This window comes from Aquila chrysaetos, chromosome 4 (assembly GCF_900496995.4).
Source record: "Aquila chrysaetos chrysaetos chromosome 4, bAquChr1.4, whole genome shotgun sequence".
Lineage (NCBI taxonomy): Eukaryota > Metazoa > Chordata > Aves > Accipitriformes > Accipitridae > Aquila > Aquila chrysaetos.
The window spans coordinates 68,263,578-68,278,448 of record NC_044007.1 but is presented as its reverse complement, the minus strand read 5'-3'; the positions used below and the strand labels follow the sequence as shown (position 1 = coordinate 68,278,448).

General features: G+C 38.0%; 1 protein-coding gene across 7 annotated transcripts in view; it reads left to right on the top strand.

The window, feature by feature from the left end:
- The window catches only part of GABBR2 (gamma-aminobutyric acid type B receptor subunit 2), a 488,653-nt gene that overhangs the window by 342,577 nt on the left and 131,205 nt on the right, over window positions 1-14,871 (top strand). For all 7 annotated transcript variants that reach the window (XM_030011389.1, XM_030011392.1, XM_030011394.1 and 4 more), the window contains one exon: window positions 4,112-4,234. In XM_030011389.1, the coding sequence (XP_029867249.1) occupies window positions 4,112-4,234 (123 nt within the window). The remainder of the gene's footprint in view (window positions 1-4,111; window positions 4,235-14,871) is intronic.

The window sequence follows — 14,871 nt, the reverse complement described above, 5'->3', positions numbered from 1 at the left end:
AGAGTTTCATGAGCAGAAACTTCACCCCAGAGCTTTAGACAGATTTTATATCTCCTGTGATCAGACCGCAAGGTCCCTGGAAGTTAATGACTTTGATCTTGAACTTGTCTTAATGGTCACAAGTTATCAGAAAAATTTTGATTTGCTCATACAGCGATGTTGCTGAGAAGAAAATGGCCTACCAGTTTCTGTTCTGAGTGAATTTGTTTTGAGGACAGATAGCTTCATATCCAGATATATAGTCCAGACTGGTAGCAATGGCATTTATAACAGTGGGCAGATCTGCCAGGATGAGACAGATTCACCTATCCAATCACAGATGGTAGAAAATATTACTCACAGATGCTGCTGTATGAGAGCTTGGCTTCAGTGAGGAGCCAGGAGCAGTCACAAAAATTGATTTTATTAGCTACCCTGCATTTCTCCTGAGGCTGATTTACTGTATGCTAGAAGGAAGATGAAAAGGGAAAAAATAAGAACCCTCCTCTGAAAGAAGAATGATATATGTGATTGTAGGGAGCCTCAGTTGCTCATGACTTTCTTTTGTCAGACAGAGAAACTGTTGGATTCACAAGATCTGAGTCAAGACTCCTTCAGTGCATCTGGTGTTTCCCAAGGAGTGAATGTACTGAACTTAAGGAGTGCTGGTGGGTGGGAGTGATGACTGGGGAGAGGGAAAGCTGGGCTTCCTGAGGGTGGAGGGGGGAGATCAGCAAGCCTCTTAGAAATGCTGCTAGTGATATACCAATGGCATTTCTCGGAGCAAATTTATGTTAGGACAAACTGCTAATCACTGGCAGAAGTGAAAAAATAATTGAATCTCAACGTCTCGTTCTGAAAAGCGAGCGTTTTGGTGACGAGTTCTGCTTCAGAGCTGCGTTACTGCAATGGTTTTGCCAAGGACGGAGCAGGGTCGCGACGGGTGCGTGAGGCAGCTGCAGGAGCCCTGCTCTCAGCCCGCTCACCCCGCTTGCAGCACTCGTAGCGCTGTGTTTTGCAGTTCTGCTCATTACAGTAGCGCAGATCACTTCCTCAGGTTGTCTTATGGGCTTTCTTTTGCTTGCCTTCCTCCCGGCTGTCTGGCAGAAGTGAGTGATGAATAATACCTGCTGCCAGTGACAGCTGCTGTTAAGCACCTCTCCCCTTCTGTCCAGAAAAGGGCCATTCACAACATAACGCAGGAAAAAATGCTCCAAGAGGTATTCAAGGAAGAGCTCCACTGTTTGCTGTATTTCTGCTTTTATTTGTTCTAATAATTACCTGCCCAAAAAAAAACAGTTACCAAACTTACATGTGAACTAAAACACAAATATTGATCTGCAGTAGTGCAAGGTCAGGTACAAATAAAAGATGCACAAGAGCAAGGAAAGGAGGTTAGCAATGTGATCCTGAATAGGAAGTGTTAATACGAGATTTCTTCTGACCCTGTTAGTGAGCAGATTATCAGTATTACTGCTTTTAATAGTATCCTTTCACTCTTTTGCTTCTGGCATTGCTGTACCAGTTTGATTAATATTGCCGGGTGTTGGTAAACCTGCATCTAATGCAACCCTACTTTCAATATCAATATAGTCCATATAAATTTGGAAGACAGTGGGCTAGTTGTCACATGTTTTACCTGTCCTAGGTAAAATGTTCACTATTTTCCTTAGAAAGATAAGATAAGGCATCATTACTGATGTTTGGGGTTTTTTACAAGGAACTTTTATGGTTCAGTAGAGCAGAGGGAAACATTTCTGGCAGATTCTTTTCACATAGCTTTAAGTTTCTCAAATGCATATTTTTAGCTGAAGTTAATTATCTTCACACCCTCTCGGGGGGTGGGGCAGGGATGAAGAAGGGAGTGACACGTTTCAGAACACTAATTTCTCTGATCCTAAATTGTACCCAAGATAGGTGGGGTGAATTGTTCTCCAAAGGCTTCTGTGACTGCCCACTGGCTACTGAGAGAGGCTAGGTACATAATGGTTAAACAGCCAACTTCAGGAAAATAAACCCCATCAGTTAAAAAGAAAGACCAACTAAAATATGCCAATAAAATAAATTACCTAGGCATTTAAGAGGGAGAAAAAGAAATTTGGGTTGAGGTGTCTACATTTCATCTAAATCGAAACTCTCTTCGCACTTCACTCCCCATGGTTTTCTCTCCTATGTCTCCACTCATACTAGGAGCAGCAGCACTAGGTATGTTTTGCCCAAGTTCTGTTTAGAGGCATTAGAAAAGATAAAAAAATTCATGGGCTTTTCCTACAGAGGGTAACCTCAGTGATTAACAGTCCCTTTTCAGCTTTGATTGCAGCTTGGTAAATGACTAAAAGGTTAGGCATAGTTATGTTTTCCCAAAGAAGACGAGGGACTAAGCTGCATCTTGAGAATCTTTGCTTAATATCTGCTTTCCTTTTTAGCTTTATGAGGAAACACATTGCAACAGTTTTCCTCCCCCTGCACCTCCCACCAAGACACCTTTTCCCTGCAAAATTCTCCTTGCCAAACCATCCAGCAGTGAGACCTACCACCATGAAAGCTGCACCTTTCCCCTTCACCCACCCTCTCCAGGCATGCCTGTGCCATCTCTGATGAGATGGACACACTGCTTTATTACTGCTGCAAACATGTGGAAAGCATCATATTCTGGTCCTTTATGATGATGGATTTACATGGATTTAAATAACTGGTCTCAGGAAGTGAAAATAATGCATCAAGTCCTTTAAGTCATTCTGATTGCTAGCCTTGAGCTTACACTTAGTTTACTCCAAATGATTTCTAAAATAAATTAGTAGATTAACAAAAAGTGGTGCACAATATTGCAGAAACATCTTTCAAAATAAAGAATGTATCTCACTAAATAATATGAAAAACAAACTTTCTAAAGTTCCTCTTACATTATTTCAAATTGTATTCATTTTTATCATTTCCTTAAGCTGGATAGGAATTCAATGCAAATACAATTTATTCTGGGCAGGAATACCAGCCTCACCTGTATTAAGATTAGCTGACACTTCTGGCTTTATAATGAGCTTTCAAAATCCTAACAAGTTTATCAGATTGAACTGAAATTATTACAACTTTATTAAGCTGCTCAGGCTTAATATTTTTGAATATTTCATTTGGACTAAACCAACTGTTTCTGAGAAAAAAAAATGGGAAAAATGTGTGGGTTTGTCCGTGTTAAAACAATTTGGCAATACCTTGTGAATATTGGATGAATGTTCATTAGTAATAGAATAACATATTCATTTAAAAAACCATGAACATAGGCACAACAGGACTGACTGACATAAAGTTAATTTAAGTCTGATATTTGAACATGCTTACAACTTTGCAACTGAAATAATGTACTTGCAATGTATTTTTTCTGTGTTGCTATGTGTATAACAGTAGAAATAATATAGGCATTGCATGCAGCTATACAAGACTGTAATACATGGTTTGGCTTGTTATTTTTATTAGCAACTCTTATTTTCTTTTTTGAACCTAAAATGCATCCAAAATTAAAAACATGTTTTAAGTTGCATGTGCTTAAAGGCTCTAACCTTTGTAATATAGAAAAAATACATCATTCCTTTCTGCTCCCTGGGTAACAGAGGCAAATGTTAAACACACATACAAAACCTCAGAAATGAACTTATTTTTTCATACCTTGCAAGTATGTTTTTCACTTCTGAGAAGGTTATGAAGAAGTGAACACTGTAAATCTTAGTGAAAATTGTCTCAACTCCTGCTACTCTGAGAGATGTAATGAACACTTTTCCACATTTGCATACATAAACACAATAGTGGCCCTCTAGAATGTATTTTTTTTCATTTACCAGGAGTTAATATTAAACCCGGACTTCAATATTAATATTTAAGAGTCTTCCCAATTTCTTTTTAGAAATCACAATGCACTTGAGATACTTCTAATAATCATGAAATGAATTAAAATTATTTGTGTCTTCTGCTTTCATCTTTTGATATTTCTGAAACTTTTCTTCATTCATTGTTAAAAACCCTTTTTAATAGCAACCTGTGTTTTTCTCCCTATCTAAGAATAAAGCTGTACAGGGATCTATCTATGGCTCATGGGAATCTCCCCCCTTTTTTTTTTTCTTTTTTTTTTTTGTCTCTCCAGATCATTAAAGACCAGAAGCTACTGGTGATAGTTGGAGGGATGCTACTGATTGATCTTTGCATCCTGATTTGCTGGCAGGTTGTGGATCCTTTGAGAAGGACAGTGGAAAAGTATAACATGGAGGTATGTCCTCAAGCCCAAGTAATATTTATGGTTGCATATCAGTATCTATAGCTTTCTGTGAGACCAAGATAAAGATGCACTAGGTTATATGAAAGCTGCGTATTTGGGGGGAAGAAGAGTTCTGTTTTTCAAAAGCAAACAGAAATGAAATAACTGCAATCAAAAGAAATTGTATCTGTAGTTGAAGGTGCCACATTTCTGTCACTTGTGAGAGATTTTAGATGAAAGTGTTGTAAACACAGGAGAGTCCTCTTCTCTGTTAGAGTCTGTTGCAATAAATAATAGATTATCAGAACACATTAGCAGATTTCAGTAAGAGCTCATTCAAGATAAATGCAGGAGAGGTCACTGCTTAGACTGCATTCTTTGTGGAGATGTCCAGGAATTGTGTTACCTACTGCTATATTTATTTTCAGTAATGGCGTGTGCATACACACATAGCGATTGTTCCTATTTTAATGTCATTCCCAGAAAGGTCACGCTAGAGATTTTGATAGGGAGCAGGTAATAGCTTAATGCCACTTGGACAAATTTTCCAGCATTGTGGTAGGTTTCTAGAAGTAGAACTTTCTGGACAAACTGACAGCAAGAAACATGACAGCAACAATGCAGAACTAGGAAAAAAAAAAATCTCTCTGTATGCAGATTAGCAGCGTTTGAGAGTTTATTACCTCCATTATGGAAACTGGTGATATCTGAAAACTAGATTATATAAGGACAATCTAGAAGTGTTATTCTATTCTCCAATACTTGGCAATCAGTAAGAAAAAGAATGGTAGTTTTTTCTTCTGATGTTAACGTTTGCAAAAAAAGATATGATATCTTACTCCATTGTTTTTACTTTGTTGTTACTTTGCAGCGTAGCTCTGGAATTTTATTAGGAGAAGATTTTAGGTTTTATTTGAATATAATTTGTAGAAGATATCTTAGAACGATGCCTCCTAAACTGCAAGGGATGCCTTTCAAGAAATCATTTTAGAGTCTGAAAAGATACCTCCCAGTCATTCCCTAGAGTTTGAACTTTTTTGAAGAAATTCCCCAGTTATTACAGTTGTCAATAAAAAATGGAAAATGTAAGTGAAATTTGTCTTGTGGAGACATCTCTGCTCTATGTTTGTAGAGCTTGAAACAATAGCAGCTTGTCAATAGCCTTGTTTACTTCATTTTGTTCCAACTGCATTGCAACTGATATTTCAATTGTCAGTGTTGTTAATGGTTTCACTGCCCATATAAACCCAAACCTATTATGATGAGTAGTCACAAAATCAAATTGAAATAATGCTCATTCCAGTGCTGTGGGTGAGTGAGTTAGAAGGACTTTTATTTTTTTTCCCTGATCAGAGGGAAGCCATAACTAAAGATCCTGATACCTGGTCATATCAGAATCACTTCAGTGAAATTTCTGTAGACAGCAGCAGTAACTGTGAAGTTATCAAAACATAAATACCATATATTTGAAAAATAATGTTTGCTGCGGTTTTAAATGATTGCAATTTCCATCTGAACTTATCAGTGTATATTCTTTGGTCATGTAATGTATACCACTAAAAACTTGGTGTGTTTGTTCCACGTTCGGTGCTATCTAGACCAAAGGGCTGCACACCAGTTGCCTGAACTTTGTATCAGAACTGAAATTCCCTGGGCACTATGTAAGCCCATGCAAAGTCATGTTCACTGAATGCACACACAAGAATGTGTAATATTTTGAACACTCAGAATTGACTTAAACTTACTCTTATAGCTCTTAGCTATTACTATGAGTTGTACAGAATTTTTTTTAAGCTAATGGATTTGGGAACGGAAGGAAATAAAAGTATTATGCAAGCAAATTTGGTCATTAAAATACTGTACATATGTTTTTATCTTACATAAGCAGTGAGGTGAACTGCAATTTGCTTTCCTGAAGCCCATCTCTTCAGGTCTCAGAAACTCCTTAGTAAGAGCAAATGACAATTGTGTTTGCTTTAATAATAATAATAATAACAATAACAATAATAATAATAGTTGTTATTATTGTTGTTATTGTTGTTGTTGTTATTATTATCTTTTTTTAATTTTAAGGGGTTTAAGTGCATTCTGCAATGATGAATTCTTTAGTTGAGTTTGCCTGAGCAGGTATTATCTTTTGTGTGTTTGAAAAGTACTTACCACACAGTAAACACTACTGGAGGCAAGCTTCTGTTTTATTTCAGGGATATTGTGTCATGTATATTCCTTGTCCCATTTGCTTCTATGAAATAATTTTAAAAGGCTATTTTCTCTCAGTTAAAGTTGATCCAAGTGATAGAGACTAAACTAAATATAAGCTCCAAAGTTATGAACACAATCAGTCATTCTAGCTAATGAACCATTTGAGTGCTGTTTTAACTATGAATACTCGTCAGCTTCCTACGTGAAAGTTCTGCATTTGGCTATTATCGGGTGGTCCTCTGTTAACTGTGTCTTCATAAACATGTTAATCAAAGTAACCAAGATGAGGAGCGTAAAAACGGACAGCGTCCTTTGCTGTTTGGCACTATTCACAAAATATCAATTGAATACCAACACCAACAAATTATCAAGCACTTTTTAAAAATCCAGGCTCTTTTTCCAGAGTTGCTTGCAAAGTCAAGCTATCCATGCCTTAAAAGCTGAGGATGGGCAGTCTACATCTAAAAATACAAAGGGAAGTGAAGGCACTTGTGGTGACTCTCTGCCCCTGACAGAAGGAAGAAATCAGGTGGGATGTTTGGTCTGCCAATTTTCAGACTGGTCTCTGGCATGCTAGCCCTAGATGTCAGGTATCTTTATGAAGAGCACTTCTATGGCTGCCACAACAGACCATGTTAAGAGTTTTAATGATTGAGCTGTAAAGCATTCAGATGCTCCAACGATCAGTAGGGCAGTTATTTGGTATATGATATATAGACAACAAAATCGTTGGATAAAAGCAAACAGGTCACAGATAAAGGCAGGGACCACTTTAAAATTTCCATAGCTGTACGCTGATCTCCTGCCAAAGAACTGTAAGGCTCCCCCTATGTACACTTCATATAGAGTACTGTAGGCTTGATTCTCGCATAATGCAAAAGCATTTTCTGACACAAAATGCTTCTCAACTTCAAGCAGCAGTGTAAAAAATGGAAATTAATCCATAATGTTACCTCTGTTCATCGGTTTTGTTTGTTGCACCAGCTGTAACGTTTCTCCCTTTGCTAATGTTTCAGACCAGTGAAGAGACCAATTGCTTTTTTTCTCACTAGCTTCTTCCTACGCTGAACTTGAAATTTTCTTTTTTTATCATAATTCACCTTTTTTTTGTCATAACCAAAATGCTCTGTGGATATGATCAGATCTCAGCTAGGTTGCTGCCAGATTACGTTTCTCCTGGTCATGTGAACTGGAGTGCATCCTCCTTCACTGTCCCGCTGGCCGGGTTCTTGGGCTCGACAGCCCATGAGGAATTACGGTGCTTCTGTGTATGTAGCTGTGGAAGAGCTTTCCCCCGGTGGCGAGGCTCCACCACCTTTTTCCAACTGTCTGGATTTTGTCCTGGTTTCTTAAGAAGGCAATGTTTATGTGCAAGGGTGCTCCATGTGTTTTTTCCTACTGCCTAACAAACTTTGTTTGCCAGTTTCAGTCAAACCTGACAGAGCAGATACAGCTCTTAAGGAGATAGCACTGCTACAGATTTGATGGAAATAGCCAGCTGTGGGGAGGAGAGGTTCTGGTAGCATCTCCGCTAAGATGAGGGTTGCAGAGTGTGTTTATCCCTCCGTCTAAAGACAAGCATTATAAATTACCTGCTACAGGGGAGCTTCACACTTAATTAGACAAAAAGAATCGAGCCACAAGACAAAAAATACATAGGAAACCAGCTTGCTCTAATTTCAGTTGCTCACTGATACACCTGCATTGGAATGAATCCACAGTCTGAAGTAGCAAAATCCTTTACAAAGTGGAATCTGCTCGCCCTGTGCAGTAACCATATCATAAATCAATTAGGTACTTACTACAGTTCAGTAAGTCTGTGTGTAGACACGGTCACACTCACCTCTTGCTCGTAGTACAATGGTATAGTAATTCTTTTACTCTTGAAAGCGTCTGACTGGCTTGTCTTCTCCCAACACAAATATCTATGACACAGATTGAATCACTCTGGCCTTGGAAGGTAACCAATGATAAAGTTTAATATATAAGAACTTGTATACTAGGGGAGATAGGCTAGATTTTATAATTCCCAAGGTAAAAAGATCTTGCATTAGTGTTAGACTCAATAAAAGTAATACTTTGCATACTGCACACCAATATTTCTTGTAGAATTTTAAAACCTCTTCACCAGGGCAGCAACCTTTGCATTCCTTGATGTCTTAGTACCAGTTATGTAGTTATCTCTGCGATGTTTCTTCTTGTGCAACCTTATGATAACATTATCAGCATTTAAAAATAAACTTCATTCTGGTATCTGGAATACCAGTATTTAAGGCTTCACACAGAATTGTCCTGGGATGGTAATAAACATGAAATGGAGAAAAAAACAGAACAAAGTGCCACTTTAGAAGGTAGAGAAAAACAGATCAATGAGACACATCCTATTTGGGCTTCTAGCATTGATATAGAAACAAAATGTGGAAACTAAGAATACCCAACTTTATGTGAGGGCATTGCTGTAACAAAAATACCAATATGCAGGAAAGATTGAGTAGGCCAGGCCAGTGGCAGAGTAGTGCAGTCTGTTAAAGAAAACTTGCAGTCAATTCAGATTAACAAATTAATCATTTCAGTGAGTGAGGCAGAATTCCTATGCATTCCAAGTGTATAACTATGCTATCGGACACATATTACTAACTAACAAGCCAGAGGGTCAGCTTTGACTGGTAGGTTGAGAGAGTCATAAAAATTGCAAAAGCAAAAATCACTATGTAAACTGGACAAATGTTCTGCTCAGACTAACTCATTTAGGAGAGGTGACTGCTTTGTAATTCAACAGACTAGAGAACCCACAAAGAGAGAATTAACCCTTGATTTCATTCTGAATAGCATACAGAATCTGTTCCAAAGTGTTGATATCTGAAGGACTTTTCTGTAGCTGCAAATACATTGTTCTCAGCTTTGATAGCTTTGAAGAAGCAACAACCAAAAAAGATCCGTAGAGTGGAACTCAACTTCAAAAAGTGGAATGACTCTCTTAAAGAGACATTAAAGAGGACACTGTAGAGAGTTAAATCTTTGCAGGTGGCCTAGAGAGTATTAAGAATATCATATTGGAGACAGAGTAAATGCATGTCACACATCAAGTAAGACTTGAAAAAGAAGAGACTCAGCATGACGAAACAGCAGGAAGACATCCTTCAAAAAACCAAAGTTGTATCCAAATGAGGAAGATAGGAAGGATCATAAAGTCCGGTAAGTTAAATGTAGAATACAATAAAGCAGTCTAAAAAAAATCTTGCAAAAGGCAAAAAAAAGAATGATAAATCTTTCTCTAAATATCAGTAGCAGGAAGTTTGCCAGGGAATCTTTGGGGACAATATTTGATCATAGTATAAGAGCATTACTTGCAGAAAACAAGGCCATGTAGAACGATTAAATGATTGCTTTACTGCTTTGTTCAGCAAAATTCTTTGTGGAAGAGCTTGTGGAGATTGCTATGCTAGAACCCTCCTGATGAACTCACTGAGGAGTGACTGGAGTTGCTGGTAGGAATAGAGAAACTGATCAGAAATCAATCACTGGAAACAGATTATATTCTCCCAGGCTTTCTAAAGCAATTCAAAGGAGTAATAGTCAAACTACTGACAGCAGTATGTAGTCACTAGCTCAGAACTGCTTTGATATCTGGGTGAAAAGTTGCAAATGTCTTGCCATGACTTCAAGACAGAGTGGAAGCCTCAAACTTGTAAGTTAATGTCTGTAGCAGGCCAACTTATAAAAATTATAATCAGGAGTGGAATTAGAAATAAATATGTTACATTGAGGAACAGTTGACATGTCACTTGTGAAGGAACAAATAATTCAAAAACTCAGTGAAGCCCTTTGAAGAAGCCAGCAGGCATGTGAACAGAAGCTGCCACAGCCTGCTAGGTCTCCCAAAAAGGACTTCTTTCGTCAAAGGCTCTCATAGAAATTAAATGGCCATGGAATAAGAGAGAAGCCCTCAAATGGATATAAAATCCTTTAAAACAAGGAAACAGAATTTAATTAAGGAATAAATAAAAGTTCATTTTTCAGGAAGGAGGGATGTGGCCTGTGGAGTCCTTCAGGACAAGTCCCAGTCCCTGTGCAGAGACCTATGTTGCTCAGTGGAAAAGGAAGTGAATGATGAGATGACAAAATTTTAGTGGTTATAATAAATTATTCCAGAAAATAAAAATGAGGCCCGATTGTGAAAAATTCTGGAGGGATATTGCAAAGCTCAACATAAAGTGAAATGGTCTTTCCTGATTGCAGCTGCAGCAGCAAACCTAAAGATTATTATCTCGTTTGTGATGCAAAGTCTTAGCGATATAGAGGAAGATGAGATTCTAGATTTTGATTTTAAGTTCAGCTAGAAGAAACCCATAAATAGACTAGGTAAATTCAGTAAGTCTTACATCTCTTTGAATAAGATAGAATAAGTCTGACTTAAAACAATTACAATTGCCTAAGTTTTTCATTCAAATAACTAACCCGGAACAAAATCACAATGTTAGCTGACTTGACACAACTCTCTGAGCACCCAAAGATGTCGAGTATATTCTTGGTAGATGGATGCAAGTGCAAGAAGACTGAAAGAATAAATGTTGTTCCTGGGTATCTGATTATCTTTTCTGTGAGACTGCTCCTAGTGCAGTACCTGAAGAAATGAATATTCCCGAGATATTATGTGGCCTGTATGTGGATTCAACTAAATACACAATTCTAGAAGTTACTCATGGTAGTAATGCCAGGCCGCTGATAAGTGAGAGTTGTGTCAACATAACTGAGATGTGATGTAAAGAAAACTGAGGAAGGACTTCATATATTAGGTATGAAAGAAAAGGAAGGGTAAAAGCATGCCCAAGGTGAGCATGGTGCTGTACCCTAAAGGTTAGACTAGTTGACTAAGACGAGAGGCCACCAAATATAAAACTTTTCTTTAGGACAGCCTTTTGTCTTGTGAAATTGATTTGTCTTTACATTTTCAATCAAAAGATACGTGAAAATTGGGATGCAACTGCACAGATGTAGATCAAGTATCATTTTCATAGAAAATTTTACTTAAGTCAGAGATTAGTTGCCTGCATGCTTTTCTAGGGTTCTTTCATATACTTTAATATTCTTTTAAAATAGTTTTTTTGCATTTTTTATTTTTTTTTTTGCTTTAATATTCATCTTCAGTCGTGACACTGCTGCTGTAAGAACTGGAAAATACTCTGGCCCAAAATTATATACAAAAGAGGGTGTGTGTGTTTGTATACACGTGATAAAAATGTGGGAGTAACATAGGTCTGGAATTGGTAAAGCTGTCTGGTTCAAATTCATGTGCTCAAGTAAATTTATGTAGATGCTTTGTCATTTTGAAACAATCAGATCATGTTCTTTTTCTGCATATGTATATATGCAGAAACAGATGTGTTTAGGGGGTGTTGTTTACATTGTGCTGTTGGGCTATTCAGTCAGCTAACAGCTGGATTAGAGAGAACTTTGTCAAACGTACATTATGAAATGAAGAATATAATTGGCTGAAGTAGTTTCTGGGGGTGTTCAGTCTAATGCAGGTCAGAGCTTGTTAGTCAATTTGTTCTCTAAATATCATTACGCCCATCTGTTTCCCCTACTATTTTTTAAATAAATTTAATTTCTTTCCTTCCAATTTGAAATATTACAGACTATGGGAGCCAAATGTCTCCTGAAATCTGGAGCCTGCTTTCAAACCCTGCCATTGTAGCTCACCGCAGGCGGCCCGCCAGCAGTAGCTGAAACTGAGAACTCTTACTTGCATCTGCTGGGGCCCACCGGTGGCTGGCAGCTGTTCCAGAGAGGAGGAAAATGAATGGTCATTAGAGTCAGCTGTAAACCTTCCACTGGCCCAGAGGATCTAGAGCAGGTCCAAAGAAAGAGTAAATACTAAAGAGCAAAAGCTGGTTTACTTCTCTTTCTCGTTTGACATCAGTTTCCAAGGAAACAGAACAAAACGTGAGAACTGGGAGCCAGCAGCTGAGATTGACTCAGCTGGTGGCTAGTCCTGCTTCTGTTCCCATGGAAACACGTATCAAATTGGCAAAAATAAAGAAATAGGGCAGGGTCAGTTCCAAAATGGCAGGATGAATGGCTGCTGCTTCAGCTACTTAATAAGACGAGGCTTGCTGGTATTTATTCCTCTTCAGTAAGCAATTCCAATTTTGGTTCTGGCTCCATTATTCACTTCCCAATAAACGCTAATTCCCAACCTCAGGAACGTAGGAGCCACTATCGTCGACAAGACTTGTAATTCGTCTTGTTCAGCGGCTTGTTTGCAACAATGACTGGCACAAATACTTTCAGAGGTGGGTGCTAGAAACAGGTAGTGCGCATCTGAGAGTTCATCGGTCACACTTAAATTTTCAGTCATGGTTCATATTGAGTAGTGACTTCAAATGTATGGTTGTTGTGTGTATCTCATAACTGTTTTATACGCTCACTATTTGAATACTTCTGTTATTCCCATAAAGGTCAGTTGTTCTTGACTCTTGCTAACTTTTCACAGTTCAGTGTAATTGCTAATTAGGCACTGTGTGAAGAACTTCCTTTTTCAGTTTTGGAAATGTTGCTTTTCAGTCCTATTGAACATACATTATTTTTCTTTTAGGGGAAAACAAAATTGAATCTTCGACATCTACTTTTGCAGTACCATATATTACTATACATTTGTGTACTTACTATATAACCTTATTTTCCTTTTCTTTCTTTGGTAGACAGTCCTGATCTTATTAAGCTCTTTTTCCTATGACACAGAAATTCTAAAGCATCCTTTTTAGTTAGGATGACTAATATTGCATATTTTAGAAGACCTGTGTACTGGTTTTATCTGTTATTCATCCTGTTCCTTATATTTAGTGTATTATTTTCACTGTTGTACACCATTAAACAAAGTTTTGGACTTTACTGTCAAAGTGATTCCCAGATCACTTCCATGCAGTAATTAAGACCCTGAGAAAGTGTGTAAGTAGTTCCACTGGTTTTAGGTAAAAATGGCTTTACAGTTATCGAAATCAAATTCCATTTGTCATCATATGACCCACTCAGTTACTCTCCTCACAAATCTTTAGACTCAATTAACCTCAACATTTTTGTCTGCATATTTTCCTGCTTGTGCTGTTGAGCCACACTGATTTTAGTATGGAATTATGGTTCTTAGAGTGGAAGTATTGCTCTGGAATATGGTAGCATTATACTGGTTTTTTTCTTAATGTGTAATTATTGTTACTTGTGCTGCTGTTACATGGTCACACTTCTGGCATGTCGCTGCTGCTTTGCAAACACTTTGCTGTAGTTCCTCCCGTTCTGAGGACTCAGCTACCAGAGGTACCCAACAGGACCCATCCTTTCCACTGTATTTGGCAATCCAGACTATTGTTCTCCCTTTGGGATTTCAAGGTATAATCCCCAGTCCTAAGAGAAATAGACTATTGGAGGAAAGGAAATCAGAGGGCAGATATCTAACACCAGTAAAATCATTACATATGCATGGATTAAGAGCAGCCATTTACTGCTTTTGGTAACAACACTACTGAGATTGCTGTGTATAGTGTGAGACTACCAGTAAATGATTCACAGCCTAATCACCATTAAAAGCAACAGACGTATCATCTATCAGTGTTACCTGTCTGGTTCACGCAGAAGGCACTGTGACAGTTTTGTTCATTCACTGGGGAGACTCAGTGCATGATAGAGCCAGTGGCACTTCTTCACTTTAAACTTCAAATACATAGGATACATTCAGATTTATTCCTCTGAAGGCTGAAGCCAGAGCCAAAGTTAACATTGGTTTTGTGCTCCATTATAAGGCTGCAAACAGCTACAGAGTTGGTAGAGATCAACACTGATGCTTTTTTGACAGTCAGGAAGTGACTACGAAATAGCGACATACCTGGCTTTAGCATATTTCAGCATTTGTTCAGCAGTGCCACACTTGCAAGGGCTTAGAAGCTCATCTCCTCACATGCTTTCCTCATTCTTTCAGAGATAAATCTCTGAGGGCTCTCTGGACACATTTTTACTTGAACTGCATATTAAGTGTCGAGATTTAGAGGCATTATAATCCAGACAGGAACATTTTTTGCTCTTTTGTCAGTGATTTGAGTTGTTCTTAGTATCAGAAGCAAGAAAGACAAGAAGACTCTCCCTCCATCAAATGCCAAAGCCTGATTAAGAAAAACTTCCAAAAACAGACTCCAGGAACTGATTAATCTTCCTTGTTGCATTCTATCCTGGGCATTCAATGTTCAGCCCTCTGTAGCCCTGTAACATCTCTCTGTTGTTTTCTGGAAGCAAACACCACTGTATAGAGAAAGACAGATTTTAATGCTTATGTCAGGAAACAGATGCTGATGCAGATGAAATGAAGCATAATGAATTACTCCAAGAATATGCTGAGGCTGCAATAGAGACCAATAAAATCCTTCTACCAGACTTCTCTGAAGATAGTGAATTCTGCA